This window comes from Centrocercus urophasianus, unplaced genomic scaffold, assembly GCF_019232065.1.
Source record: "Centrocercus urophasianus isolate 14NV4802_14NV808 unplaced genomic scaffold, USGS_Curo_1.0 seq_18, whole genome shotgun sequence".
In the NCBI taxonomy this organism is placed as follows: Eukaryota; Metazoa; Chordata; class Aves; order Galliformes; family Phasianidae; genus Centrocercus; species Centrocercus urophasianus.
Genome location: NW_024884733.1, coordinates 670938 through 698170, shown reverse-complemented (window position 1 = coordinate 698170; position 27233 = coordinate 670938). Strand labels below are relative to the sequence as shown.

Genomic DNA, 27233 nt, shown 5'->3' with positions numbered 1-27233 from the left:
TCAATTAGCATGCTTTCTTGGTTTCCTTAAAACTTATTTATTAAAATTCACTCGGGTTTCAAATAAATGTTCCCTATTCTTTAAGACCCTCACAATAGACTATGAAGTGCTGCTGTTTCTTTATCAGCTATCAAATCATTCAACATTAACCTTTTTTGATCAGCTGCAGCTGTCTGGATGCAGAACTTGTACAGACTGTGTGGCCTAACAGCCATGCTTTCTACACCTGCTAAAGAAAGTAAGCAGGTGTATTTATTCTGTATTTAATCTGTACTTTTCTGTGGTTTTTGCTTTGGCATGAACACATTTAGGCATACTACTTAAAACAGCACAGGGATTATCCTAGAGAGATGAAAATGAACAGTTAGTTTCATTTACAAAATGTTATACATTTAGCAATACCAGAGTAGCTGAGTGAAAACCTGTTTTGACAAGGCGATGACAGAAAAACATTAGTTTGCATCACAGAAGAGAACAGCTGTACAGATCTAAAAGCACAACAGTAAACTTAACTTTTAACTACTGATATAAAATCAGCAATTCAGCATGACAGCAAGACTTTCATAAAAAGCAACACAGCTACTACTCTAAATAGTGGTTTGCAGAGATGCAAATTACATTCTTCTACTTTGTGTCACTTGTCTTGTGTAAGTCATGTAAACAGGAACTGAGGCAGAGTGGAATATTCTGCCTTGGTTTGGAAACAAATTGCTTTAATGCTGCAGACAGACAGAATTGCCAGCGTTAAGTGAGCAACCAGTTCAACTAGAAAAATAAAATTTAACTTAAATTTATTAATGCAAATAAGAGAATACCCTATCTTACTTACTTTGAAAGGCGGACTGGAATCACTTGGCCTTGCTGAAAAATCGAAAGAGATGATGAGATCAACTCCTCTTTGAGGTCTTAGGATAAGTGGATATGGAAGGTTAAATGTAAGACCACTGTCCACAATGTGAATCTTTTTGCTCTTCACATCTAGTGGCTCATATATCCTCTCAAACTCATCAGGATCTATGCAGAACAAATGAAAACAAAACAAAACAGGAACACATCAATCAATTAAAAACTGCAATTTTGATGGAGTTTTTAATGTTTCCCCAAGTAATGAAGAATCTAGAAACTTTAAAATGCTCAGTATTCCAGCTAATCATTAAAAGAACACATATATCACCTTAAATCTCATCAACTAGAGAAGCAGAAAAAGAAACAGGTGGGATGGTCCCAATAGGTCATGTGCAGCAACTCCCTGCCTCAAGGCAGAAGCAGAAGTGGCTCAAGGTGTAACTGGTGAGGACAGATGCCCAGCTTTATCCCTGGCCTTACTAGCTTTATCCTTTAACCCAACAACACAAGACACAAAGGAAAGTGTTTGTGGGATGCCAAGATAGAATCCTAAAGTATATCCCATGCCCTACAATTCCTGCCTAGCTTCTCCCCAAGTTTCTCACCTAAACCTTCTGTTCTTTCCAGCTCCTCTTCACCCAAATAACTGGAATTTGCCCACAGAGCTTCAAAGTGGATCTGCTCTGGGGCACTGCTTGTCTCTGTCTGTTCCTGACTGCTCAGGATAACAAGTCAAACAACTTGCTTCTCAACCCACTCCAAACCTCATGACCTCATTACTGTAACCCATATTCACATCTGAAATTAAGCAGTGGACAGAATTAGCTACTTACTGTCATTATAAAATAGTTCCTACGCCTAATGTTTTCAAACTAGACAACCTAATTTAAGATTCCTTCTGAGTCAAGTCATTCCATCGATGTCCAAATGGAAGGCTGAGGAAAATGATGTTTTCCTTTCAATCCCAATATTCTCTGGGTGCCACTCAGGAAAACCAAGTGAGTTTTGGCGGGTGTTTTTGTGCTATCCAATCCTCTGGATACTGTTAAACCATCCCTGTAAGTAGGTAAAAATTTGCTCCTGACAATTATTTCTAGCTCCAGATTTTAAAAGTATTTCTGATTCATGGTTTAGCTTTTTAACTAAAAACAAATTACAATATCTATAGAGGGCAGTGTAATCTAAGTAATGCTGAATAGAATGCTGCAACTATTTCTTGTATGACTAAATTTACAATCATCTACCTATTAGTGGTAGAAATTATCTGAAAGAAAAATATTTTAACGTGAAAAAAAGATCAAATCTGATTCAAATTCCAGTTTGAAAGAACAAACTTCTTTCTTCATTTCAAGATCCATGAGAAAAAAATATTGCTATGAGCAGCAAAACATTTATAATATTTTTTTAGTTCTGTTATTATTATTCCCTAAACTGCAGTTGGATAAAAAATGATTAAAAAAATGACTCACCAGTTTCCTCATATTTGCTCTGATTCCTATAAAAAACATCTTCAAATTACTGCTTGGTGCTAAAGAGCTGAATAAGAGACTTATTTGAAAAACAGGTATATTTCATACCTGTTAATCAGCATAAATCAATGAAATTATATTAGAATTTATCAAATTACTTATGATCCAATATTTGCCATTGAAAAGACACACTTACTACACACACCTCTAGCACAATTAAAACAGTTCTGATCTCCCTCTCCTTTTTTGAAGACTGTATTTCAAACAATCTAAAATTATTCATTTTAAACCTTTGTTCTTGCTAGAATTCCCAAAAATTGAAAAAACATCTTTGGTCAAGTTTTGTATTAGATTTTTTTTTAATAAAACTTGAGTTTGAAGCCAAATCAAGTTAACGGTGATCTTTTAAATTAAGTTTGTACCACCTCCTGTATTTTTTTATGCTACTGCATACATAAATCCCCTACCAAAAACAAGACAGCTCTATGGAGACAGTGTTCGGGATACTATTTTCCAACTTATCATAACGTAATTTTTAAGATACTTAATAGGATAAAGCATTGTAACATCATCACTGAATTTATAACGACCACACGGATTGTTATCATTATTCATGGACTCCTGTAATAACAGGAGAAATTCAATTTTAGAGCTTTTTTTTTTTTTTTATCACAGTATCTTTTAGAAGTAAATCTAGTTTTTGAACTGAGAAGAAAAGTTCCAAAACATAACCTACGTCCATGCTGTGTGTCCAGAATTAAAAACGCAGTGAAGATTATCCAGTAGTTATTTTAACGTCCTGAACTTAAGGGCAGACTCAGCATGTAGTTTGGTTGGATTTACATGATGGAGATGGAGGCCAGCAGTAGAACCAGTGAGGTAAGACAAGCAGCCAGACTGAACCATGCTGAATGAAGCACTGCTTACTTTATACCCTATGCTGCAGTTATTTTAAAGGGCTGGATAAGAAACCTTTATTCCATTTATATTTTACAACACGCGCTCCCAGGACTATCACACCACGTACTCCAGTAGCCCCACTACGTCAGCCCACCATTATGAACCAGAGTGAAGGCTGAAATAATATTTATGCTTTGAGAGCCTAGGATGTGAATTTTCAGATCAGGCAGACTGCTCTTCTGAAAGATGTATCTGTATGAAGAGAAGCTTTCAGGTCATGGAACAGCCAACAGAGAGAAGCACGAAATGCTTGCCTGGTCTGCAGCAATCGGATACACAGCCAGCTTGGAAATAAACAAGAGCTGCTTGGAAATAAAAAAATACTGTGCTCTAGCGACCAAACTTTGTCACAGATGGCAGCTTCAATGAAAGTAAGGAGGATGAAAAGGGCATTCGCTATTGACGTGCATTTACTATAGCAGAGTTTCCATAAATAATGAAGCAAGGAAGTGGAGATTATAAGTAAGGAAGTGGAAATTGTAAGTTTTTTTTTTTTTCCCCTATTGTTATTCATATGGCATTTTCTCAAGGAATTTTGGTGTGTTGTAATATTAAGGCACAGAAATAAAACAACTCTGAATTCACAATGAAACTGCTCAAGAAATGTAAACTTTGAAGCATATTTGTAGTCAGTTAAGAAAACTCTCAGTACAAATGGAATCCGCAGCAAAATGATGCCAAGTATTTTCATTATATAAGCTGGGGATGTAATCACCAAAGAGACAGAATTCACAAAGTAGAGCACACACATGAAAAAAAACAAAATCACAATACAGTTCAAATACAGGTGCTAGACTGGCATTTTCACCAATTTATAACTCTTAATGAGCCCACTGCAAGAGCAGTTTTGTCATGTACACTCTCTGCTTCAGTGCTTAAGGAGTTAGATGCTGGCCCACTGACTTAGGCAGCAGTAATCCCACTGATTGTCACAAGAACAGAATCTGGTCTGTAGGAGTGTTTCTTTCTAAGCAGACTGCACACCCATGCTGAACTCCCAGAGCATGAGTCTGTGAAAGGCTGGAGATGTAAAACATTACTTCTTGATTCATTTACTTTTCTGTTCATACACATTTTGATTCATTTACTTTTCTGTTTGGGGTTAATAAAAGCGAAGTTTAAGAAATCCAGACTTCTCTGTACTCAAGCTGCTAGGAAAATTCTTACTGATAGGAATAAATATGCAGTGCTTAAATGCAACCAGTGCCATGGTAATACATGGTTCAAATTTATTCCTAAGTTTCTTTTCTATCTATTCCTCTGGATTCCCAGGTTCTTACAGCTATTAGCAAAATTCACCAGCAGCATTAAAAAGTGGATACGTTCTGCATTACTGAATGATTAATTTTTAGATTAACTGCTGACATTTTGTGCTTTGTTTTGGCTTTTTATTACTCCTGGCTACACTGGAGCCATTCACAGATGTTAGATTTTTAGTTGTTAATTTAGGTTTATGAGCCTGGGCTCCCAAAAAACACTAAAAACTTGCAGCTATAGCAAACTTCCACCACACATTTTAGCCCAAGAATTTTCAGGTGACAGACAGTCAAGTAATTGCCTCGAAGAAACAGACTCATTCTGTCAAGCCTGCATTTTACTTCAACTGAAATTAAAATCCAGGAAGCTGATAGTTGATATTGAAGATTATCCATGTGTCTTAATTATGCAAAATTCTCATCAACTGTCACTTTTTCCAACCGTAAGTTTACTACCCGCTTTCCTGCCTCTTTTAGAACCACTATAAATATTAAGATTACCCAGTTGTAAACACCTCTGAGATGGTAGTAATATTTAGAAAGTGGAGTCCAGATGGAAATTACTATACAACCACTCAAAGGGATTTGTTACATTAACAAATACACATTAGACAGCGCCTGCTCCTTAAGCTTTTAAACGACATCTGGTATTTACTATTGCCTAATGACTGACTGAGACAATCTATTTCCTCTGGATAGAAAATAGGGACTGAAGTGACTGTTATAACATGGGATGGTTGACAGTGCTGTGCTGCCACACAAGAACATGGAAGGAACAGAGAATGGCAGCTCCTTGACTTGAAAGATGTCAATAATAATCTACAAGCATTGCAGTTTGTACCACAGAAACTCCGCACTGTATCTTGACTGTGACTTAACTTCTCTATAGGGAAAACCACATCCATAACGCAGCGCTCTGTTGTCTACTAAGCAAGAAAAAAAGTGCACCAGAGACAAAAGAAAACTCAGAAATTCAGAGGATTTCACTGAGCAGAGCGTAATTAACACTGCCAATAGGAAGTCTTTCAAATGCTAATTAAATGTGATACCTAATTCTCTACACCTACTGTCCTATTCACCATGCAGTTCATGCAGAGGGGTGGGGAAAGGCACTGAACAACTTCTGCAAATTGATTTTTTTCTTAAATTCAAGTTTGCCACCAGCATGCTTGCTTCCTGCTTATGACAAGATGAAATTGGGTATAGAAGGACCCTGATGAGGTTTAATAAGAGCAAGTGTAGAGTCTTGTACCTGGGCAGGAATAACTGCATGTATCAGTACAGGTTGGGGGCTGACCTGCTGGAGAGGAGCTCAGGAGAAGGGTCTGGATGTCCTGCTGGACAACAGGTTGGCCATGAGCCAGCAGTGTGCCCTGGGGGCCAAGAAGGCCAATGCTGTCCTGCAATGCATTAAAAAGAGCGTGGCCAGCAGGTTGAAGGAGGTGATCCTCCCCCTCTGCTCTATCCTGGTGAGGCCACACAGACCATGGGCTCCCCTGTACAAAATAGACAGGGACCTCCAACAAGGAGTCCAGTGGAGGACCACAAAGATGATGAAGGGCCTGAAGCATCTCCTGTGTGAGGAAATTCTGAAAGACCAGGGTCTGTTTAGCAAGGGGAAAACAAGTTTGGAGGGGGGAGAGGTGGGATCAGATGAACATTAATAAATATCTAAAGGGAGGTGGGAGGAAAACGGATGAGGCCAGGCTCTTCTCAGTGGTATGTAGCAATAGGACAAGGAGTAATGGCCTAAAACTTGAACTTGAAAGATCTGTACTAACATGCAGACAAACTTCTTTGCAGTGACGGAGCACTGGAACAAGTTGCCCAGAGAGGTTGTGGAGTCTCCTTCTATGAAGCCCCTTCTATTCAAGCCCCATCTGGATGCTGACCTGTGCCACCTATTGTAGGGTGCCTGCTTTCGCAAGGGGTTTGGACTCAGCGATCTCTTATGGTCCCTTCCAACCCCTGAGACTGTGAAATGCAGATGCGTCTGACAGATCAGTCACACTGGGAGGAACATGGAGTCAGGAAGGCAAGGATGTTCAACTAAAGAAGTGCACTGCCTCCACAGGATTGTCAGAGGAAAACAAAAGTGTCAGAAGCTACAGAAAAGCTGTAGAAGGATAAGGAGAGGTTCTCCTTCCATCCAAAGGCTTAGCCTGTGAAAAGAACACAGACCATCCCTTGGAGCAGCCCAAGTGAGTAAGAAGCAGCCTTAATGAAGAGTGCCACACACAAAAATGGCTTGATCCCCTCTGTCAGCATCTCCTTGAAAACAAAGCCAAAATGGTAGCAGTTGTGCTGCAGAGCTTGTCAGGGGATTCAGGAAGTAGGTGGCAGGCAAAACTGTTGTGCAGTGCCTTTTGTGACTCCCAGTCATCTGACAACCTTCGGTGCTGGTCAGTACTCATGACTGCTTATAGAGAAATGTTGTCCCACCTTTGTTCAAGAGCAGTTGTAAGCCCTGTAGTTTGAGTAAATGTTACCATATTGAAGAACACAGTTTAATCAATGAATATGCAGCAACACAGGCTTTCTGCAAACTAACCTGCAACGGCTGCATCAAGTTCATCTTCTTCCACAGATTCCTGAGTCAGGAGGTCTGCCAGAGGAGACAGTGGGTAACAGCTGTTGAGGTTCAATCCCAGCATGAAGTTGTGCACTTTCCCAGCACGTCCTTCCCTGGTATTGAAAAGGGCACTATCACCCACCAAAGCCATCAGCATTCGCTGCACCCAGCTTTCTTGGCTGCTGTTCTGATACTCTTCATTTGCCTCTGAATTTTCAGTGCCTTTAGAGGACAAAGGAAAAAATTCAGTGGTAAGCTAATTAACATGTGAAGTATTAATCCAAAATTTCTGGGTCTTTTGAAATAAAATACCAATTAAAATAAGCAGAACTAGGCCACTGCCTTCTTTCAAAGAGCCACAGACTGAATGAAGGAGCTTATGGAGAGAATGGATAGAAATCATCCTGTCACCTTTACAAGCCAGCGAATGTTCTCATTTGCACTATAGCAGTGTGGATATATCCAACAGGAAAACGTGCTGGGACTATGTTAGATGACCTGAGCTGTATTTTAGCTAGTCTGGATGGCAAAGGCAAGAAAAATATGACTTTATCTGTCCTAGACTCAGGTGAGAAACTTGAGTCACCAATATCTGTATACTGTAGACTCAAATTCATCTGGATGTATATTGATACCTCTTTCATCCTTTGCTGACTGCTAGAAATCCAGCTTTCCTTAAGGAACCAGAGCTAGGCCTCTGAATCTTCATAAAATCTTTGTTTGGTTCTCCTGAGCACATCCCTTTACTGTGCCACTGGAAAATACCAAGGTTTGTCCACCTTTCTCAGGTGGAGATACAGTATTTATACTGGCTCTGGGTGGTCTGCTCAAATAGAGGTCATTTCCATTTTACTTAACTGCAGACAATCTCAGAGTTAGATGTATTCCTCACAGTCACAGTGGATACGGAAGTATGCATAAAGTTGTAGATATCAGATATAAATTCTGTGATATCTGCATAAATGAGAATGCTATCACACAGAAATTCTAAAATATCTGAAAAAAGATAAGTTCACTAGAGACAATAATCAATATTTAATTTTACTTAAGAAGTACAATGAAATGTCCAGTCTTAAATATCTACAACTAGATGTTATAAATGCTAAAATGACTTGGACTGGTGTGACCATTTATAACCTGCCATAACACAGCTTTTCCATTGCTTTGTACATTGAGATCACTCAAGCTCAGGCTCTTTAAACAAGAAGAGAGATAACAAACATCAAACACTACGGAGTTCTGAGGTCCAATATCCATAGAAAAATATCCTATAGAAGATGAGCAAGTGCACACAGCACAGATCTGTAGGTTGTCCTCCACTATGGCTACAAACTGTGAAAAAAATGTAGTGTTTCTTGCTGGCTTAAATAAGAGCTTCTAGTACTTAAACAGGAAATCTGCAGCATAAAAAGTGATATCACCCTTCCCTGTTATTTTACACATAAGGGAAATGAAGAAGCAATCATTCAGCTCAGCTAATGACCCAATCAAAGGCTCAAGATTTCACAAGGTTTTCTTTTCTTCCTGCAGACTTTAAAATTACAAACGAGCACACGGAGCCACATTCCCATTCTTGCCTAAGTTGTTAAAAAAATAACTGAATTCTTCAGATGAAAATCACTATTATCCCTGTATCATCATGTACAGAAAATGTTATTAGGATAAGACCGGATCCTGGACTGAAATCTCACACATCCTCAGGTGGTTCAGATGCCTGAATTTTTTCAGTAGGATCTTTTCTTACCGCATGTGGTTGTGCCTGTTCTGGGAAACTGGATTTGGGCACTGTTTAAAGCACTACGCCAACCACTAGGAATTTCCTGTACCAGATATTGTTTGTACAGGTGCTGGAAGATATCTATGAACACTGGAAACACAAAGTAAACCATTCACAAGTAAATATTTGATAAGGAGCCCTTCATAACAATGAGTAGTACTAGTTTGCTATGCTGATAACAATTCAAGCACGCCTCTGAGCTCCATTGCTTGCTGAACTTCAGGAGATCACTGGCTCAGAGAGTCTGATTTTTGGATGTACGTGAAAGTGCAAATCACTGTGAAGCCTTGGTGGGTGGATGCTAAGACTGAAGGCATGCAAGAGAGTCATTTACTCACTGACCTGAGCAGGAGACACAAGGTCAAGCCAAAGGCTTTCTCAGGGCTTTTGATCAAGACATCTTTGTTTTCCTGAGCCACTGGCTCCTTTAAAACCCTTCTGCTAAATAGTTAAGTTTTATCATTGTTATCACTTGCAAGAGGCTGATAAGACTAAGGAAAATGGGATTTGACAACATCCTTTAAATTTGAATATGTTACAAGAAAGCTGATGAAGAAAGTAAAGTATGAAATAAAATGTGTTGATTTCCTTACCTTTTGGATGCTGTGATTCATCTTCACTGTCTGAGCTGTCATTACTTACAAGGTGCTTTAGTCTAATATTTTCTGTTAAAGAAATACAAAATTACTTTGAACTACTACAGCTTAACTGTAGCTTAAGGATAGCTAAGAATTTCAAACCAATTTGAGGCATAAAACTGTGATATTTTTCATAATAGAGAACACAGCTAAGAAATTTAATCTGTTGTGGACATCTCTATGTTCAGAATCTGATCAGAATACATTGCCGTTAGCTTGCAATTTTTGCCAAGCTCCTGAAATAAGCAGATTAACCAAAAGGTTGGAAAAAAGAAAAAAAAAAAAAACAACAACAAAAGGAAAACCTAAAGCAGTACACACTATCTGCTGTTGCATCACATTTGACACATTCAGCTGAAGTAAAATTCAGATGTATAGCTTCAATTGTCTCAGTAACTCCTAGCAAACTAGGAAGACAACAGGAGATCTCTTAATCCACTGCTAATATTCAAACAGAGGAACACTGCTGCAGCTCAGAGAGCACTGGGACACTGCTCTCAGAAGTAGAGTTTGGGTTTTGGGTGGTCCTCTGTGAAGCCAATGACTGAACTCTGTGATCTGTGGGGGTCACTTCCAACTTGGAATATTCTATCATAATATTCTATGATGGTACATTCATATTTTAGGTTGTCATTTCCACCATATGCCATATTAAAGCAATGGTAATATCACTCTGTTATTTTACCTCAAGGTTAAAATCTATTTCCTGTAAGTATATAGACTGGAGAGAGATTTACCATAATGCCAACTGTAAAAAAAAAATACAGCTTTATTAATCTCTGTAAAGAATAACAAATACAGATGACTACCATTGTTGCTTTTTTCTGAAGATATATGTAGCTATATAAAATCACATAACAAAACAAAAGAGCTCTCGTCATCATGGATTTTTCCTTAAATACTTTCTAATACTCAGGGATCCTCAATCACTATCCAAAAAACGCCAATAAAATACAACACACATACCAAAGACAAACATGTACAAATTCTAAAGCCACGTCACACAAAACAGTTGAAAATTCAATATCAGTGATTAAAAAGGAAGATAACAAAAATAACATATCCAGTTTTAGGACATTACATCATCTCTGTAAAGCAAACCTTAAGAAAAAGTGCTTGTTTGCTGCTGCTAAGTATGACTAACAGATTCTCTGTACAACCGTGGCTCTTCTGATGCCTGCTGGCATTTTGCCATACACTCTAGAGGTACTGAGGTACTGGGACATCTGCAGCTCTGGTAACAGATTGTGGTTCTCCTCTAACCAGTATTTTAACATCTTAGAGTACACTTTTTAAATTACATGTGAAATAAATACAGATGTTAGCCAGTGGTAGGAGATAACAATCAGTATCTCAACATCATAAGCAATTACATAAACCCTTCTAGTAGCAAATTCATTAACAGACACCCTCCTTGGTTGTTAACGCTCATGATATGTGCGAGGTATATGAACCTGAAGGCACAGGTCCCATTTTCTTCCATAAAGAAGTACAGTATCAAATAGCTAAGTAACATCTATTAGAAGAGAGATACAGCTGAGGGGCTTAAGGATTTGGTTTTTAATCATCTTCAACTTCATTCTAAAAAAAATGATCTGTCTATTGCTTTAGATAAATTTCCCTGTAATGCCTTCTTAATAGGAAAAAAAGTGTTAAAAAGCTGTTTCCTTATCAACAGCATTCTCAAATAGCAGTCTAACCCAAGCAAACTACAATTCTTTTGTTACGCTTATTTTGCCATATGTACATTAGGAATGGAAACAGAATCACCAAATTATTAAGTGAAGGATCAGAAACCAGCAGCTGATTTGTGATTAGAAATAAGTAATCTAACAATTCAGAAATGATAAAACTTATGTTTACTCAACTAATTTCTAGAGTAATGCAGCACTATGTCAAGAGATTATAAAAGCAACTATACAGCACTTGTCATCTTTCAATCTGTAAAAACTAGCAGAAGAGTGGTAGAATCTTACACCTCTATGAAAATATTAGGTAGACATATGCATGTGATGTTCATCTGACACTGATCAGAAAAGAAAGTGAAAGTAAGAAAAGTTCTAGTTTTCTTTCCCTACCCTCTCTAGGATCCAGCAATGTCAGCAGTTCAAACTGCTTGCATTACACATCCTTACAGTCACTACCAACAATGCGCCATCTTTCTTCAGAGAGTCCACTGAATCTTGTTAGGAACTGTTCTGCTTAATGGTATAATTATTTACGAAAGTTACCTAGTTCTTCTTCCATGGTGGGACCTTTGTTTTGAGAATTGGAGACACCGAGCACTCTGTTAAATAATATAGAAAACGCGCTGCCCCAGACACCTGTAAAGTGAAAACAAAAAATGAATGGAGGCTGGTAGAAGAAGAAAAAAGAAATAATAAAAACAAAAGCCAACCACATACTACAATATTTAAGTAGTTGCTTTCATTCCGAACAGACTTGTGATTATGGAACACATTATGTCAAACCGAGATTTACCAGAAACCCAAAGCTAGGAAATGACAATCCACACCTGTGAAATCTTCCAAATGTTTGTCTTCTCACCAACTACAATGGTACTTCTTGCTTCCCATATTTTGTGCTTGTTTTTATAAGCATCTGTTAATGAACTATTAAAATTAGTTTCAAGTTTCCTTCCATCACGTACTTACCCATCAAGAAATGCAAAGGATTTTCACTGTATTTCTTCACCACTGTTCCCATAAAAAATTTGCTTCCAAACAAATCAGGAGACATAAAAGTGCCATACTTTGCCATACCGATTTCATACGGACTGAATTCCACCCAGTCTGCAAAATAAGAAATTTGCATCACAATCTCAATCTGAATAGAAACAGAGGATGTTCACACATAAATGCTGAGGCTCCCATCCAAGGCAACAAATATGAATTAAATTGGCTCTGAACCACCAGTAATGTCTCTTACATCGTGCAGATTTGAACATTTTGTTTGCAAATGAAGAACAGCCTTACGTCACAGCAAAGGAAGAATTGCCATTTCCATTCCCTCTTATTACAGCAATATTTGGAGGAGAAATATAAGGTTGGAAGAACGAAAGGAAAAAAACAGCAAACACAAAATGTCATCTTGTTTTCATCTCTCAGTCCCATATGATTCCTTGTTACATAAAGCACCAATATGGATCTTAGTTCCAGGTTTCTTTTCCTTCACTGTGATCCCATCAAATATGCTATCCAAATTGTGGATGACAGCAACAAAGGCAAAAGAAAAATTATTTAACATGGCAAGAAAGAGTGTGATGTTGTGAAGGATTATAGCAGAGGCATTAAGGTTACACCAAAAATGTTTTCTTAGAAACGCAACAAGATAAGTCAAAGCCGAGAGGCACTTCAGAAAGTTACTAGTATCAAACTATGTTAATATTTTTTTGATATATACACTAACTTGACAAAGATTCATTCAAACACAAAGCAAAATATTCCAGAGCATTTTCTGACCTCAGAAGAAAATTCCAGAAGTGATTTACATTCTACAGCTTATGTCTCTAGAAAATGTATTTTAGTTGATTTTGAACTATTGTTTTTGTACAAGTGGAACTGTTTCTATTAGAGAATTTCCTTCATCTTTGAGCAAAAGTAAATAAAAAATACCTTACATTTTCACTACTTTAGTCATCTGCTTTATCTTGGAGATTTTTAGTAGTGATCAATTTGGTCACTCATGTAATTATAGATTAGAAACAACCCTGAAGCAAAAAGTCAAAAGAAAGAGTTTTCAGAAATCCCCACAGATCACAGGATGCTATCCACTCATGCAGGTATTCAATGTTTCATTTGAAACAGTAAGAGGAAAGTTAACCATCTGTCCCCAAATGGAAAGATTTAATCATGACTGCTATGAGTTTCGTTTCGTGGGGCAATGCTTAACTACATGAGTCAAGCATCCTACTTTCCAAATAAACCACCACAAATAAATTTTCAGTTATTAGAACAAAAGGAAATTCCTTTAAAGATCCAGTCCAGGAACTTAAAGCTATTTGCCTTTCATGTCACCAACAAGCTTTGGAAGGTACGTATTTCAGAATCATGCTGGTAGAGAAACAAGTTAGAATTAGAATTAACTTAAATCTGTGATTGTCTGCTTTCATTTTTCTATTTACACTAATGATGATTTCTGAAAACATACTCTATTCACAGAAATAAGGCAACTGTCTTAAAACCTTAGCTTCTACTGCCATTCCTGAAGCTCCCTGAGACAACAGCCACTCAAATCGGTGTCCCAAGAGAGAAGTCTCACACTGAAAGACAGAGAGTGAGAATGGAACCTGATACCATGAGAAACACTTAGGTGTTTCTAGGAGTTTCCCTGTCAAGTGGGTTAGTTCCTCATCTGTGGCTTGTTCCAAAATGTACCAATGTCAGAAGTCCTCCACTCCTCTCTGGATATCACTGGATATCAGTATCTTTTTATCATTTAGGAAGACAGCTTAATTAAAAAAAAAAGTAATAAAAAGTAATTTAAGAAGCAGTCTTCAACTAGATCACTGTAATTATGTTCAGTTACAGCGATTACTGCAGTTCTGGGTACAGCCAGCGCTGCCAGGGTCAGGAGTTCTGGGAAAGCATGCAGAGCCTGGGGCATGAGGGCAATTATCAGCTGCAGGAAATCTTGCACCATCACTCCTCCAAGGAACCTTACCTGATGTAACTAATGTATCTCAACTCTGAAACAACATGAAAGATCTCACCTATGTCTATGCAGTTGATCTAAAATACACTCTATTTGTCTTTCTGATTTACTTGGTAATAGGGACAGGAAAAGATGCACCTTACAAGACAAGCAAAACCTCAGCTCCGGGCTATGCCATAAGGAATAGAAGTATTCAACATCTCTTCTCAAAGCTGCTTTGCTCTGATAGACTGCGTCCACATACTGACCCCAGCAACCAAGTACACACCTAAGGACGTGCTCACTGATCCTTGCAGATTCTACTGTCAGATTCCCAGCAGCCACTGAGCACAAACATGTCTATTTCGTCAACATCTCTCCTAACAGTCAGAACTGTTATGATTATGTTTTGCTTTGGTACATTCTTTATCACAGGTTCCTATTCTTGTTTTAAACGAGAACTCTCTGTAGTCAGTTCATAGCACTGTGAATTCCTGATAAATTCAAAAGAATGTTTAATAAAATGGCAGGTTCTTACCTAGTCCTTGCCACAAGGAAAATGAAGTGCATTCAAGTAACACGACACAATTATTCTCAGAAGTTAGAAAAAAAAACCAAACAGGCTTTTCCTTTTTTTACTCATGCACTTCTCATTCCTGGTTACAAATGATTACGCGGACAGATTGAAAACATACCTGCAAACATAAGCTCTGAGACATCTGGTTTGACGTGGAGACATGTAAAGAGTGGAAGAGCACACTGTGCTTCATTGACTTTCTCCTTCATGTCACTCAGAGTGGTGTCCATTCTCTGTGTGAAAAGAAAGAAGTTACATCCAAAGAGATCCTGTGACAGCCTGCTGATACTTTTGGAGACTACTCAATTTCTCTCGAAAATGGACAAAATAATTCCAATAAAACAGAAGAAATTGTAAAAGGAAACAATTTGGTTGAATGTCTTTTATCTGTACAACTCAGAATCACACAGAATCACAGAACAGCCCAAGTTGGAAGGGACCTCAAGGATGATGAATCTCCAACCCCCCTGCCACATGCAGGGCCACCAACCTCCACATTTCATACCAGACCAGGCTGCCCAGGGCCCCGTCCAAGCTGGCCTTGAACACCTCCAGGGATGGACGGGGCGTCCACAGCCTCTCTGGGCAGCTGTTCCAGCACCTCCCCGCTCTCTCTGTAAAGAACTTCCCCCTGACTTCCAACCTACATCTTCCCTCCCTCAATTTAAAACCATTCCCCCTTGTCCTGCTGTTATCCACCCTTTCAAAGACTTGATAAGTCAGGAGGAAAGGGATGGGCAAAGAGTTGATAGAAAGATGATACAAGCATGAGTTATATGAGAGCTACTCAGAAAATAATGCCTCCTATGTTATGCTGTTGGTCCATCACATCAGATGCAGATGTTGGTGGGATGGCAAAAGAGGTTGTACCTTCACACCAAAATCCTGTTACATGTTGTTGCTGTGTGACAGCTGGCAGCACAGGGGCAGTCTGATAGAATAGTGCCTGACATGGATGTATGCATGAAGGAAAGAAGTGGAACTGAAAGCCTCCATGCAGAAAAAAATGGCATCCGCTGACATTCACTGACGCTTGTGAACGTTTAAGGAGGCCAATCAGTGAATGTGAGCACAGTGAGGTGGTGGTGACAGAGATGTGAAAGACAAGTCATGTTCCAGACAGCCATGCAGACTTTTACCATTGTGACACAGAGGCATCACTTCATCACTGGTAAAGATGCACAAGTAATAGTGGTGACATGCTGAAAAAGAGTGTTTTGTAGCTGAGAATTTTCTCTGTCAAACAGTGCCACTGTGCTCTTTGTATCTGTTGTAGATTCCTTGGAAATAAATAGAAGGCTTTACTTTCACTGCAGTCTATGCAGAATCCAAGATAACACAATCACAAAGGAAACAGTACTGTTGGTCAATGCAGGTTCTTCCCTGCTGATACTGCAAACCATTAAAGGAAAAACCTCTCATTCAGAACAGCCACTAACAATCATGTAATGTTTTTCAGTCTGTGCTGCTCCTAGGAACTCAGGAAAAGCTAGGAGAAGCAAACGGACCACTAAGAGGCTAACTAAGGGCCCTGCATCTCCCCCATACCGAGACTGCAGTCAAGAAAAGAACGAAGATAGGACAAGGACTTGATACCTGCAGAAAACCAAGAGCTTTATATTCTTTACTTACTGACAGCGTCAGGTTCAGATTTCAGCTAAACATCTGTGCATTTGCTTAACTCCTTAGCATACAGGGACTTCTAACCAGCCTCACAGGATCATCAACATTCCTTTCTGTGTTGCCTGTTTTTCAGTATTTTAATGTTTAAAACTAACATGTGTACTTATGAAATGAACATGTGCATTAAAAAGTCTGCGAATCTATTAACACATTTCAATCTTACGATAAGATCAAATTCAATTCTGCTTACTTGACTCATTTCAACTTGAAGTCTGTGACTGATTCAGTCAAATAGGATTTGTCAATAATAAAATACAACAGTATGAAACACTGCTATTGTGTCACTTCTCAGAAAAACAATTAGTATTAGAGATGTGGATCTGGTCTTTCACATTGAAAATAATATTTTGTTAAGTAACTGCTGCTTCTCTCCTAGCAGAACGTGTGTAAAGATGTTGCAACATTGCATAACTGTTTGTTGAAAATGCTCGAGCAGCAACTTCTATGGATGATATGCACGCTAAGAGCATGCTGCAATTATCCAGCACTTGAGTTCATTTTCACTGCACATGAATGTATGTTCTCCTAGCTCTTAATGAAACGAGAACCATTCCAAACATACCCCAGAGCACAGAAAGCATTTTACAAGCTTCTTATCCAGTATCTGTTCAGCAGTCACTTCGAATATTCCTATTGCTAAATACGCTTTGCAAAAACTTATCAAGGTAATTTAAAACAAACAAACAAACAAAACAAAACAGCAACAGATCAAACAAGCAGTAGTTTCACAGCTTTAATATTCATTAAAAAAATGCACTCACATTATGAATAAGCGTTTCACCTATAAGCATTCCAAAGATATCAGTAAAGGTGACTGGCTGCCCTGAGCTTTTTTTATTCCACAGTGCTTCAATGTAGCGTTTGACTTTCTGAGGAGTGAGCAGCAGAAGCGGGTTGTGACTGACGGAGTTCATCAATTCTTGATTAATCTCCTTTGGTCCTTTTTCTGGAAAATCCGGGTGTGAATACAAAGTTGACATGTACCTGCAATGGAAAATAGGCTCTCTCAGTGCCAAAGCCTTGTTCACTTGCTGATTACTTTACTCACTGTAAATCTTTTTTTTTTTTTTTTTTCCAAAGTATAGAAAGCTACAGAATTTGTTGTAAGTGGAAACACACAAGCAAGTACTCAACAAACACTTCCATGGTATTTACAATGTAAAATTCTAATGTGTTTATCATTTACCTGCTTAAGTGATAGTGGACAGAATTGCAGAAGGCAGAAAAACAGGAGGACTGGATATTCTATGGGTATATACAGATTCAAAAAACCCTAAAATATACCAGTGTGCTCGCATACTTTCCAGGATGTAGATGTTTTCATAATAGGATGAAGCATAATAACTACAACCTGTGCAGGGATTTAACTGGGGATTTAGTAAAGGCCTATCGGGCACACTGTAATTTTGTCATTGAGTAACTCTGGAAACTGAGGTTTTGTTTACTCAAAACAAAATTTAGATTCAGATGTAGACAACTGTGGTTTTCGCTTGGCTGGCTCAATTAAAACTATGGTTGAAGACTCTAGATATGCCATCCAAACCTAGTAGAGGCTCCTTTCACTATTATTTATTCAATTAGCTGGCTTATATATACATACCATGCTTCACGCATAATTCTGCATAGCAGTTTAACACACACTGTGTAATCTTGGCCCTGAGGTCACTACTCTGCAATTTAGTTGATGGCATGATGAACTTCGTCACATGCGAGATGTAAGAACTTGATTCACTAAGCCCCTGTGCAGTCTCTAAAGCTCAGCGTGCACGTCAGCCCGTGGGTGGAACAAATACAGCAGTAAGCTTCCATCCGAGCAGAGAAAGGAAAACACAGGATGAAGAATTCAGCACAAGGTTGAAGCAAGAAGACAGATGAAACAGTCAAGTAGGTAAATGCATTGCTCCAAGGTTTGGCACGCATCTGAGTAAACAAGCGAAAACCTGACACTCCGTCTAGGAAAGGGATACTCCACCCTTCAAAAAATAAAGAAAAGAGCATTATTGCAAACTATCAGAATGCATGGAAAAAAAAGAATAGGAAGTGTGCCAAAGTGTCAATTTATTTATTCAATCAAGTGAGAAAATTCTGAATAGGTGACATCACAAAGACAGCAAAAGCAAATTTGTTTAAATACAACTGTTTTCAAACATGGTTCTGACTGAATCAGTTCAGATAATCCTGCTATTTTAAAACATGCTCTATAGGTTTATATTAGGTTTCCTTAGAACGTGTAACCAAAATTCTTGCTTAGAGTTAGACAAGTGGATACTCACAGAATCACCAAGGTTGGAAAAGACCTATAAGATCATCCAGTCCAACCATTCACCCATCACCGACAGTTCTCACTAAACCACGTCCCTCAACACCAAGTCCAAACGTTCCTTGAATACCTCCAGGCTCGGTGATTCCACCACCTCCCTGGGCAGCCCATTCCACTGCCTGACCACTCTTTCAGAGTAGTATTTCCTAACATCTAGCCAAATTTCCCCTGGGGCAGCTTGAAGCCATTTCCTCTAGTTCTATCACTGTTACACAAGTGAAGAGGCCAACCCCCAGCTCACCACAACCTCCCTTCAGGTAGTTATAGAGAGCAGTGAGGTCTTCCCTGAGCCTCCTCTTCAAAACTCATCTCAGGTACATCTCCCACTATTCCAAAAATAGCAATTTTCCCTCAGTCTTAAAGAAACAACTAAACATTCATATCATCCCGTGATTTACACTGGAACTTTGAGGCCTCTAGTCCAAGCTTCTGCTCAATGCAGAGCCAGCTGAAAAGTCAGATCAAGTTGCTCAGGGCTTTGTTCAGTCAAGTTCTCCTTCCACAGCAAGCATTCAGACAACCTGAGTCAGACATCCTATCCAGCCCAATCAAGTAATGATGGAGCAATTCATTCCAGTGCTTGACCATTCTCACTGCAAAACAATTTTCCTAATAGCTAACCAAATTTCTCTTGCTGTAATTTACAGCCATTACTCCTTGTCCCTTGTATATCTATCTCCGAAGAGCCTGTTTTCTTTACCCATTAGGTTCCTGAAAATAGCAGCAAGACCTCCCCATACCACTACCTTTGCCTTCCCTCCTCAAGTCTGAAAATATCCATCCACCCCAGCTTTCCAAGAACTCTACTCCCCTAATTGCGTAGGCGGTACTGTGGTGGAATTCATTTAACCTGTGGACACCTTTCTCATATTAGATAGACCTAAACTGATTCAGATTCAGTTCCAGTATTCAAAGTGGTACATACAAAAAGAACCAGTTATGTTAAAATCATTTATTGCGACATTTGGGATATTTCCTTGAAAAGTTCAAAATTTTCTTAAGATGCAACATCCTCTACTGCAAACTGACCAGCTGACATTAAAACTGAGTTTTAGTTAGACAATAAAAAAAGCAGTTTCCACTTAACAAAGAAAACGTAGCGCTAAGGAGGCCAAACAGTTAAGAAATTTAGCTTGTATTTGCCAGATGTCTTTGGCTGATGCAAATTACATGATTTCATTTAAGAAATGTAAAAACAAATAGTTTCAACATTTGTAATAAGTGTAATTTGGGATAACTTTTATAAAAGCCAAGAAGACAAAAGGCTGCAAATTCATAACACTGTTCAGGGAGAATAGCAACCCTCCTTTTCAGAAGACTGATCAAAGCAGAAGTAACACCAGGGTTCAAATTATTCTGCTGCCTACAAAGCCCTGAGCCCATAACATCCAGAGAGTGCCTTTCATACTGTTATCAATCTGATTTTCTCCTGTTATTGGCACTGAGTCACAAGGACATCACAGCTACCTGATGAGGGCATTCTCAAGTTAAGATATCTTGGAAAATCTTTTCTCCCATCTGAATGACATATTTATTTAACAAACAACAACAACAACAAAAGAAAACCATATTTCCTGATACAATGCAATCAGTATCACCTGCAGCATGGCAAACTGTATCCTCTCCTAAAAGCTGAAATACATCTGCTCCAATTTCCTTATGCTAAGAAATGATTCCCAATTAGGCCCTGGACATCACCAGTAACCACTATGAAAGAGAGTAGTGAGTCTAAAAATGGAGCAGACCTTTCAATGATTTCGAGAATTGCTGAGAAGTACCCCAAGAGGATATTATCCACTTGGGGTTGAATGAATCTTCATCTTCAGACTGAAGATTTTTTTTTTTCATTTAATTAGAGAAAGAAAACAAAAAAGAAAATAGTTGGATTTATATCAACAGCATGAATTTTTTTTGTTCACCCATCAAGATGAAAAAAAATCAGTTACATAGCTTTAATATATTCAGCATTGACGACAGACAGAGAAATGTGGGTGTACATATGTAGCACTTCTTTTCATCTGTTGCTGCTAGCAAAGCTCCCAGGAAGACCACCTGGACACCAAGCTGTCTTTACCCTTCCAGGCATTCTGGAACACATCCTCTAGCAGATCTGCTCTACTGACACGCTGACCTGTAAAACAATTGGCTCTGTGAGCCTCTTACCTGCTGATAGCAATGATTTGATGTGAATAACAGCCTTTGAAATAAGTTCACTTTCATGAAAATTTGTTCTCAAACTTCCTGAGGAAAAAAGAAAAAGAAAAATCTCTTACCACGTGGATCCAGAAAGACCAGCGATGTAAGTTGCACAGTCTAAAACTCCTGATTCATAAAGCGCTTTCATGACTCCAGCAAACCCAACCATGGCACGAAATCCACCTCCTGAACCCAGTACTGCTATCACTGGTACCTGCGAGAGATTAAAAGAACAGTCTGTCATCACATCAGCTCGGTTACAGACTTAAGTAGTAAATAAATATTATTCACTAATCACCAGCCAAACATAGTAACTGTGCAATTAGTAAAGTCACCACGCAGTAAACCTCACGGCAGACACAAGACCTACACTGATCTGTGTGTAACAAGTTCTAACAAGACAAACAGAAGGTATTTTGCAGCTTCTTAGTGGCACATGTGTAAGAGAGTGGAAAATAACTTTAAAGCGCTCTGAGATATGACATTTAAACAGCAAGAGTGCCATGAATGCACCATGAGGTTAAGTGTCTACCTTAGCATCACCAGGCCCAGGAGTGATGTACATCTTCTGTATATCACTTGCATTGTCCTTCTGCTTCACTAAGAGCTGTACAGCAGAAATACTTACAGACTGCAGCATGGGACCACAAGGAAGAGCAACCAGGAATCAACCAGCAGCAAAAGATTCAAAGTTCTGCCACGGTGAAAACCTCGTGCAAGGGCAGATTTCCTTTCAGCTTCCTATTTATCTGGTACCAAGGGATTACTGGTAACCAGGAGGCGCAAATGAAAGGCACCATCTGGTATGAAGGGATGTAAAAGGAGGCTACTTCGGCCTAGCAAGGTGAGCAAGAAGACACAACTGGCGTAACACAAGGGTAGGAAGGAAGCATGAGTTTCCAGAATAGGCAGTAGCAAACTTGCTACTTCGGATGGTGAGGGAAATCCCTCCCACCACCTCCAGCTCTTTGCCTTAGTTCAGAGCCCTAGTGACAGAGAGGGATGAACAAATGCAGTCAGGGAGGATTTTGAACTGGCTGCTCTCTAAGAAACAAGATGACAAGGTGACAAGCAGCTGGCTATTCCCTCCTCTTTGGGACACAGGCCAACCTGACAGTCAGACCAGCTTGTACAGGGAGGTCTGCTGCTCATTCAGACTCTGGATCCAGGACAGCACGCAGAGAAGGCTGAGTCTCATTTGGCCTTCCAGTTTCTCACCTCTCACCCATGTGGCATTACTGATACAGATGAAGATGAGAAGGGTTTGACTCCCCTTTAAAGAGGAATAAGGGGCACAAGTCCCCAGGCCTGTGGCCTGTGGCCTTGATCTTTTCAGTCTGGAAGAGGAATAGCTCGGGCTGATCTTGTCATGCACAGGTGGTATCACCAGGAGACTCTTGTCAAGATTGTGAAGCCTTGACGATGAAAATGGTCCACTGGGAAAATAAATTATCCTCTTAACCAACAGAGGGAGGAATATTTCCCTGAACAAATTTTCATCAGGATTAAACCAAAGACTTACCCTTGCAGAGCTTCTGGGTCAAGATAAGAGATGTTGGGGCAGTCTGATTTGGACTGGTGAATCAACTGGATCAAGGGAGTAAGGCGTTCTCTAAAAAAAAACCAGAAGTCTCCTAGTCTGGCTGTGATCAAAGAATAACACTTTGCAAACCATCAAAGAAGTCTGTAGACTTCACAGCCTACTGCAAATGCTAGAGGACCGACTGGTAATGCTGTACTGCAGCTGCTGCTCAGTAAAGCACCAGGGGCAAAGGTGGCACTGGGAGCAGCTTAGACTGTAGGCATTGTGAGTGACTGAGCTGAGAACCAGGCCAAGGTTGCAGAGATGAACACCACAGTAGGACTCTGGTAGGACTGAGAGCCATGACACAGAACGCCCCTGATTTTCTCTGCTGGCAGTTGACTGAGTGTTGACGAATGTACTACATCCAAGCACAACTGAACTAGCTGATCTTGAGAGGTTCCTTCCAAACAGTAACTCTGTAGTTGTTGTATCTTAGTTCTTCTTCATTACTTGCTGACAGAGTGCAATATTATCACTGTGCAGAATTCTTAATTGTAGGTTCCTTATTGGCATGGAAGGTGTCTGATTTTTCTGATTTCTTGGGTCAAGCAGTAAAATATGTATGCATAGTGAAAGTCAAACACTACTATTATGAGCCTCCTTCACTAATACAGACTCAAAATACAATCAGTAGACTACAGACCGCCTCAATAAACCAAGGTAGGTTTTGGCAACAGTAAGCTGTGGACCCACAATATCCTGTTACTTAGAACACTAATTGTCCAATATCTTAATAATCAGAATTTATTTGAAGAAGCCTCCACTTTTAGCAAGAATTCTTAATAAAAATATACTCCAAGTTTCTTTTGACTGTTGGTTCTGATTTTGTATAAGCCAGGAAATAAACAAAACAGAAAAGGCATTAAATGCAGATATTCAGTAACTTAGTCACAAAGCCACAGAAATTTTTGAAGCAATCCAAAGACCAGCTCTAATCCAAATGAAGTGACAGAGCCAAAGGCAGGAAGAGTTACTAATAAAAACCGAAAGACAAGCAAATAATATTTTGGTTAGGAGATTAAATTAATCCACATTTGATAACAATAATTAAAAAAAAAAGGAAAAGAAGATATTGCTACACAGCATGAAGCCAGTCTCAAATTTAACCAACCTTACAAAAGCTACTGGTGAAATAAGGAGAATTTATAGGCATCTGTTTACCTAATTAGCTACTGCATAGCTTCCCACAGTATTTGGAAAGAAGATAGAAGAGAACACAAGCACAATCACTACCAGCATCAAGAATTTTATACTAAGCAAAAGTCCCACCTGGCTCCCGCTTTCAGAAATCTAGACTTTTCGACTGTTCAGTGTGATTAGGCAACTCCTTGGCTGTTACTAAGTGTAAAAAACTCACACAGCTGAGTAGGAAGACTGTATCTGATCAAACTAGCAATCAGTCAAAAATGTCACTGAAACTCAAGCTGCCAATGGATGGGATGAGTTAAAGAAATGGAACCACGTGACTACTGAGTTCGGTTTCTTTCTATAGACTCCATATTCCAAGTAGTGAAGCTTCTGTGCAGAACAAAACTGTACAGTCCCATGGAAATGATCATGCACAGTGACCAGTAAGTTGAGACATTTCCTGAGGCTTACATTCTGCAAAAACTACTTATTCTTGATGCAACCAGATTATTCGATCATCTTCTTTGTAAGTGTTAAGCTTTAGTAATATAAACCACAGGCATTTACTGGCACCAGCATTCATCATGCACATCCACAGATAGCTATCTACCCAAAAATGACAAAGCAAAAGTAAAGATTGAGGACGTGCCTTGTTTTGTTAAGCCAACACCTCAATAACGGAGCAGTAGCTTTGAACAGGAGAGCCATATTACTAATCAGAAATTTAATAACGTATGTTAGGCTTTGAAAGCTCTTTACAAACACTACCTAATTAACCTACATAGACAAATCCCAACAGGATGAAGAGGGTGGTTTGCAGGTGCAAGGCTGGAAAAAAGTATGTGAGGATACTTTCAAAGCACCACTATTCAACAAATCTATTCATCACTAGAGTGGCAAGAGCACAAGGGAAAATTTGAGCTTCCTTCAGAATGCAGAGAAGTCTGCAAGTAGGATCAACAAAGCATGTCAAGAAGAGTCACTACCATGTGAATGCAAACGTTTATGTATACTTAATCCACAGACATCCCGAGAATCAGAGTTACCTATACTGGGGAAAGAGGGGTATGCAAAGAGCTATGTGTATATATAGGAATCTCAATTTTCACTTGTGATATCAAAGCAAAACATGAAGAACTGAATGTACTACTTTAGTTCCAGAAATGCACTGAAAGAGCTCTAGAGCAGAGGGCAATAGCTGAAGCAAGCATCCCACGGTAAACAACTTATTTAAATACTGAAAATATAACTGGAGAGAAGCATCTTCTGCATATCTACATCAATTCATTTAGACCAATCTAATAATAACTGACATGGAGATATAAGCAAGGTGATGAAGGTGTGAGTCCTTTCCTGCTGTGCAAAAGAATGCAAAGAGTTTTGCTTTACTACTACCAAGTAAGTAGGTTTGTTAAAGCAGCATTTCAGCTGCAATTCAGTTTCTAGCAGGTTTAAAAGTAAGAAATGGAAAAGTCTGAAATCACTTACAGCCATCCTGCAAGTTCTGCTCTAAGATAAATAGGGCAGAAGCAGGGACGACAAAGGGAGAAGAAGATGCCAACTCAGCACTGAGAAAGAACAGAGGAGACTAAGACATGCATACACCTCCATGCACACAGGCGGTTGCTAAGCACTATGCTCTTCTGAGGGACTCTATTCAAGCAAGTTAGCAATCTAGACCAAAAAGGCAAGGGACTCACAAGGATGTCATGCAGTGAGTCAACGGCAACATTGTGAGCTGAAATCAAGAGTCTTGTTAACAAAAGCCCTTTGCTCTGATCTCTGGCCATACTGCCACACTGACTTAGAATCATAAAATGGCTTGGAAGGAACCTTAAAGTTCACTGAGCTCCCACCGCCCTGTTGTGGGCAGGGTTTTCACCCACCACATCAGGCTGCCCAAGACCTGTCCAACATGATCTTGAACACCTACTTCTATAAGGTTGCACACTTCTCTGAACAAGCAAAAAGCTATACTGGCTTGGGTTTCTTTTTCTTATTGTTGGTCTGCATGGCACCAACCTAATTCTGAAAAAAAATTACATCATCCAAACTCCACTGAACAGGACTTCGCAACTTTGATAAAGAATTTTCTCAACATGTTCTTACTGCTTGTAGGAACCAGGTAGCAGCATGAAACATGAACAGGCTCAGTGCAAAACTTCAGTCACCAAGCATCTCACTTCAACAAGTGCTGGCTACTCAATCTCCTTAACTGGTCAAGAAAATGAAAAAGATCTGGGAAACAAGATATGATTTCAGGAAAACAAGCTCTGAAAAGGACCATCTCAATCCTATTTTTCAGTAACCTGGCAAAAAAAAAAAAAAAAAAAAGTTAAAATATTAAACATTAAATTCTGTTTTGAGAACAAGAGCTGCAGATGTTCTCATTCAACTGCTCTGGAAGCACAGTGCACAAAACCTGGACGTAAAGGTCTGAAGTGTAAAAGTACTTGCTATGGGGTACATAGATGATTATTAAAAATTGTTGTGAAAATTCAGTCTCAGACAATTATATACCTTCCCTGATTCTGATATTTTTAGAAAACTGTTCAAATGAAAACTATAAAAATAAGAAATATCACAGGTATGAGAAATCTCATCTTCTGTGTTTTCTGAATGCGCTTCTGAATTAACTAAGGAGACTTGGAAGTATACAATTATCTTCCATCCAGGGTGGCATAATTATTTCACAGGTATTCAAGTCTCCTAGCATCCTTGCAAAGCACATGCTGCCATTGACAGATGAAGAAACTTACATGAAATCTAAGTAGGTACTTGTTTAAAACCACAGGCAGCTAAGAACACTCACGTCTTTCGATTCCTGAAGCCACGTTAAGACTTCTTCAAATATACTATAAATCCTCCTGCTATCTCACATTTCTAGCAAAAGAAAGAGAAATTACAAGCTGTAAGGACACAAATGTATTTTAATTTGAACAAAAATGATTTTTCATTGCTGGAAGCAGCTACAATATTTGACATGTCAGCTCAGAAATACATACTTGACAAACAAAAAGGGGGGTGACTGCATTACCTCAGTCCTCTAGGGCTGATAAGACTACACTCTTTGGTCTTGGTAGATGCAGCTTAACTGATGAACTTTGAGACAGCGAGGAATACCAAGGGAAGATGACAACAAAAAGAATATGAAAGCTTACCTAGCTTTTTCAGTAATCAGATTAACTTATGCACATATGCCACCTGCAGAAAACTGATACTTCAGACACTAAGCTTCACTCCAATTTTACCTGGAACTTGGCAGAACATCTTTACATCTTTTCTGACAAATATATGCCTGCTATAGAAGACCAGACCAGTATCATTCATAGATATCTACCCTATGTGTATGTGTGAACAGTAAAATAACTGCACCTCATTAAAAAAAAAATAAAATCCCATATAATAAAAAAAATTCCTATACAAAGTGTATGATATATATCACTACAAATAAAATATGCACAACACTTTTACATTTTCATTTTACTCAGTAAAATCATGCAAGCACACTTTACTAAGAACAAGCTCAAAGCTATACATCAATAACACAGTCACTCCCTACTCAAAACTTCACAGAAATTTAGAAGGGAATTC

The 27233-nt window shown here is 39.0% G+C and overlaps 1 protein-coding gene across 8 annotated transcripts in view; it reads right to left on the bottom strand.

Annotated features, from left to right (window-relative positions):
• PLA2G4A (phospholipase A2 group IVA) overlaps nucleotides 1-27233 on the bottom strand; it is a 107421-nt gene that overhangs the window by 6186 nt on the left and 74002 nt on the right. For all 8 annotated transcript variants that reach the window (XM_042819315.1, XM_042819314.1, XM_042819312.1 and 5 more), the window contains 8 exons: nucleotides 21004-21140; nucleotides 17172-17394; nucleotides 14846-14960; nucleotides 12173-12310; nucleotides 11750-11842; nucleotides 9474-9545; nucleotides 7083-7325; nucleotides 830-1014 (listed from right to left, as the gene is read on the bottom strand). In XM_042819315.1, coding sequence (XP_042675249.1) covers nucleotides 830-1014; nucleotides 7083-7325; nucleotides 9474-9545; nucleotides 11750-11842; nucleotides 12173-12310; nucleotides 14846-14960; nucleotides 17172-17394; nucleotides 21004-21140 — 1206 coding nt within the window. The remainder of the gene's footprint in view (nucleotides 1-829; nucleotides 1015-7082; nucleotides 7326-9473; nucleotides 9546-11749; nucleotides 11843-12172; nucleotides 12311-14845; nucleotides 14961-17171; nucleotides 17395-21003; nucleotides 21141-27233) is intronic.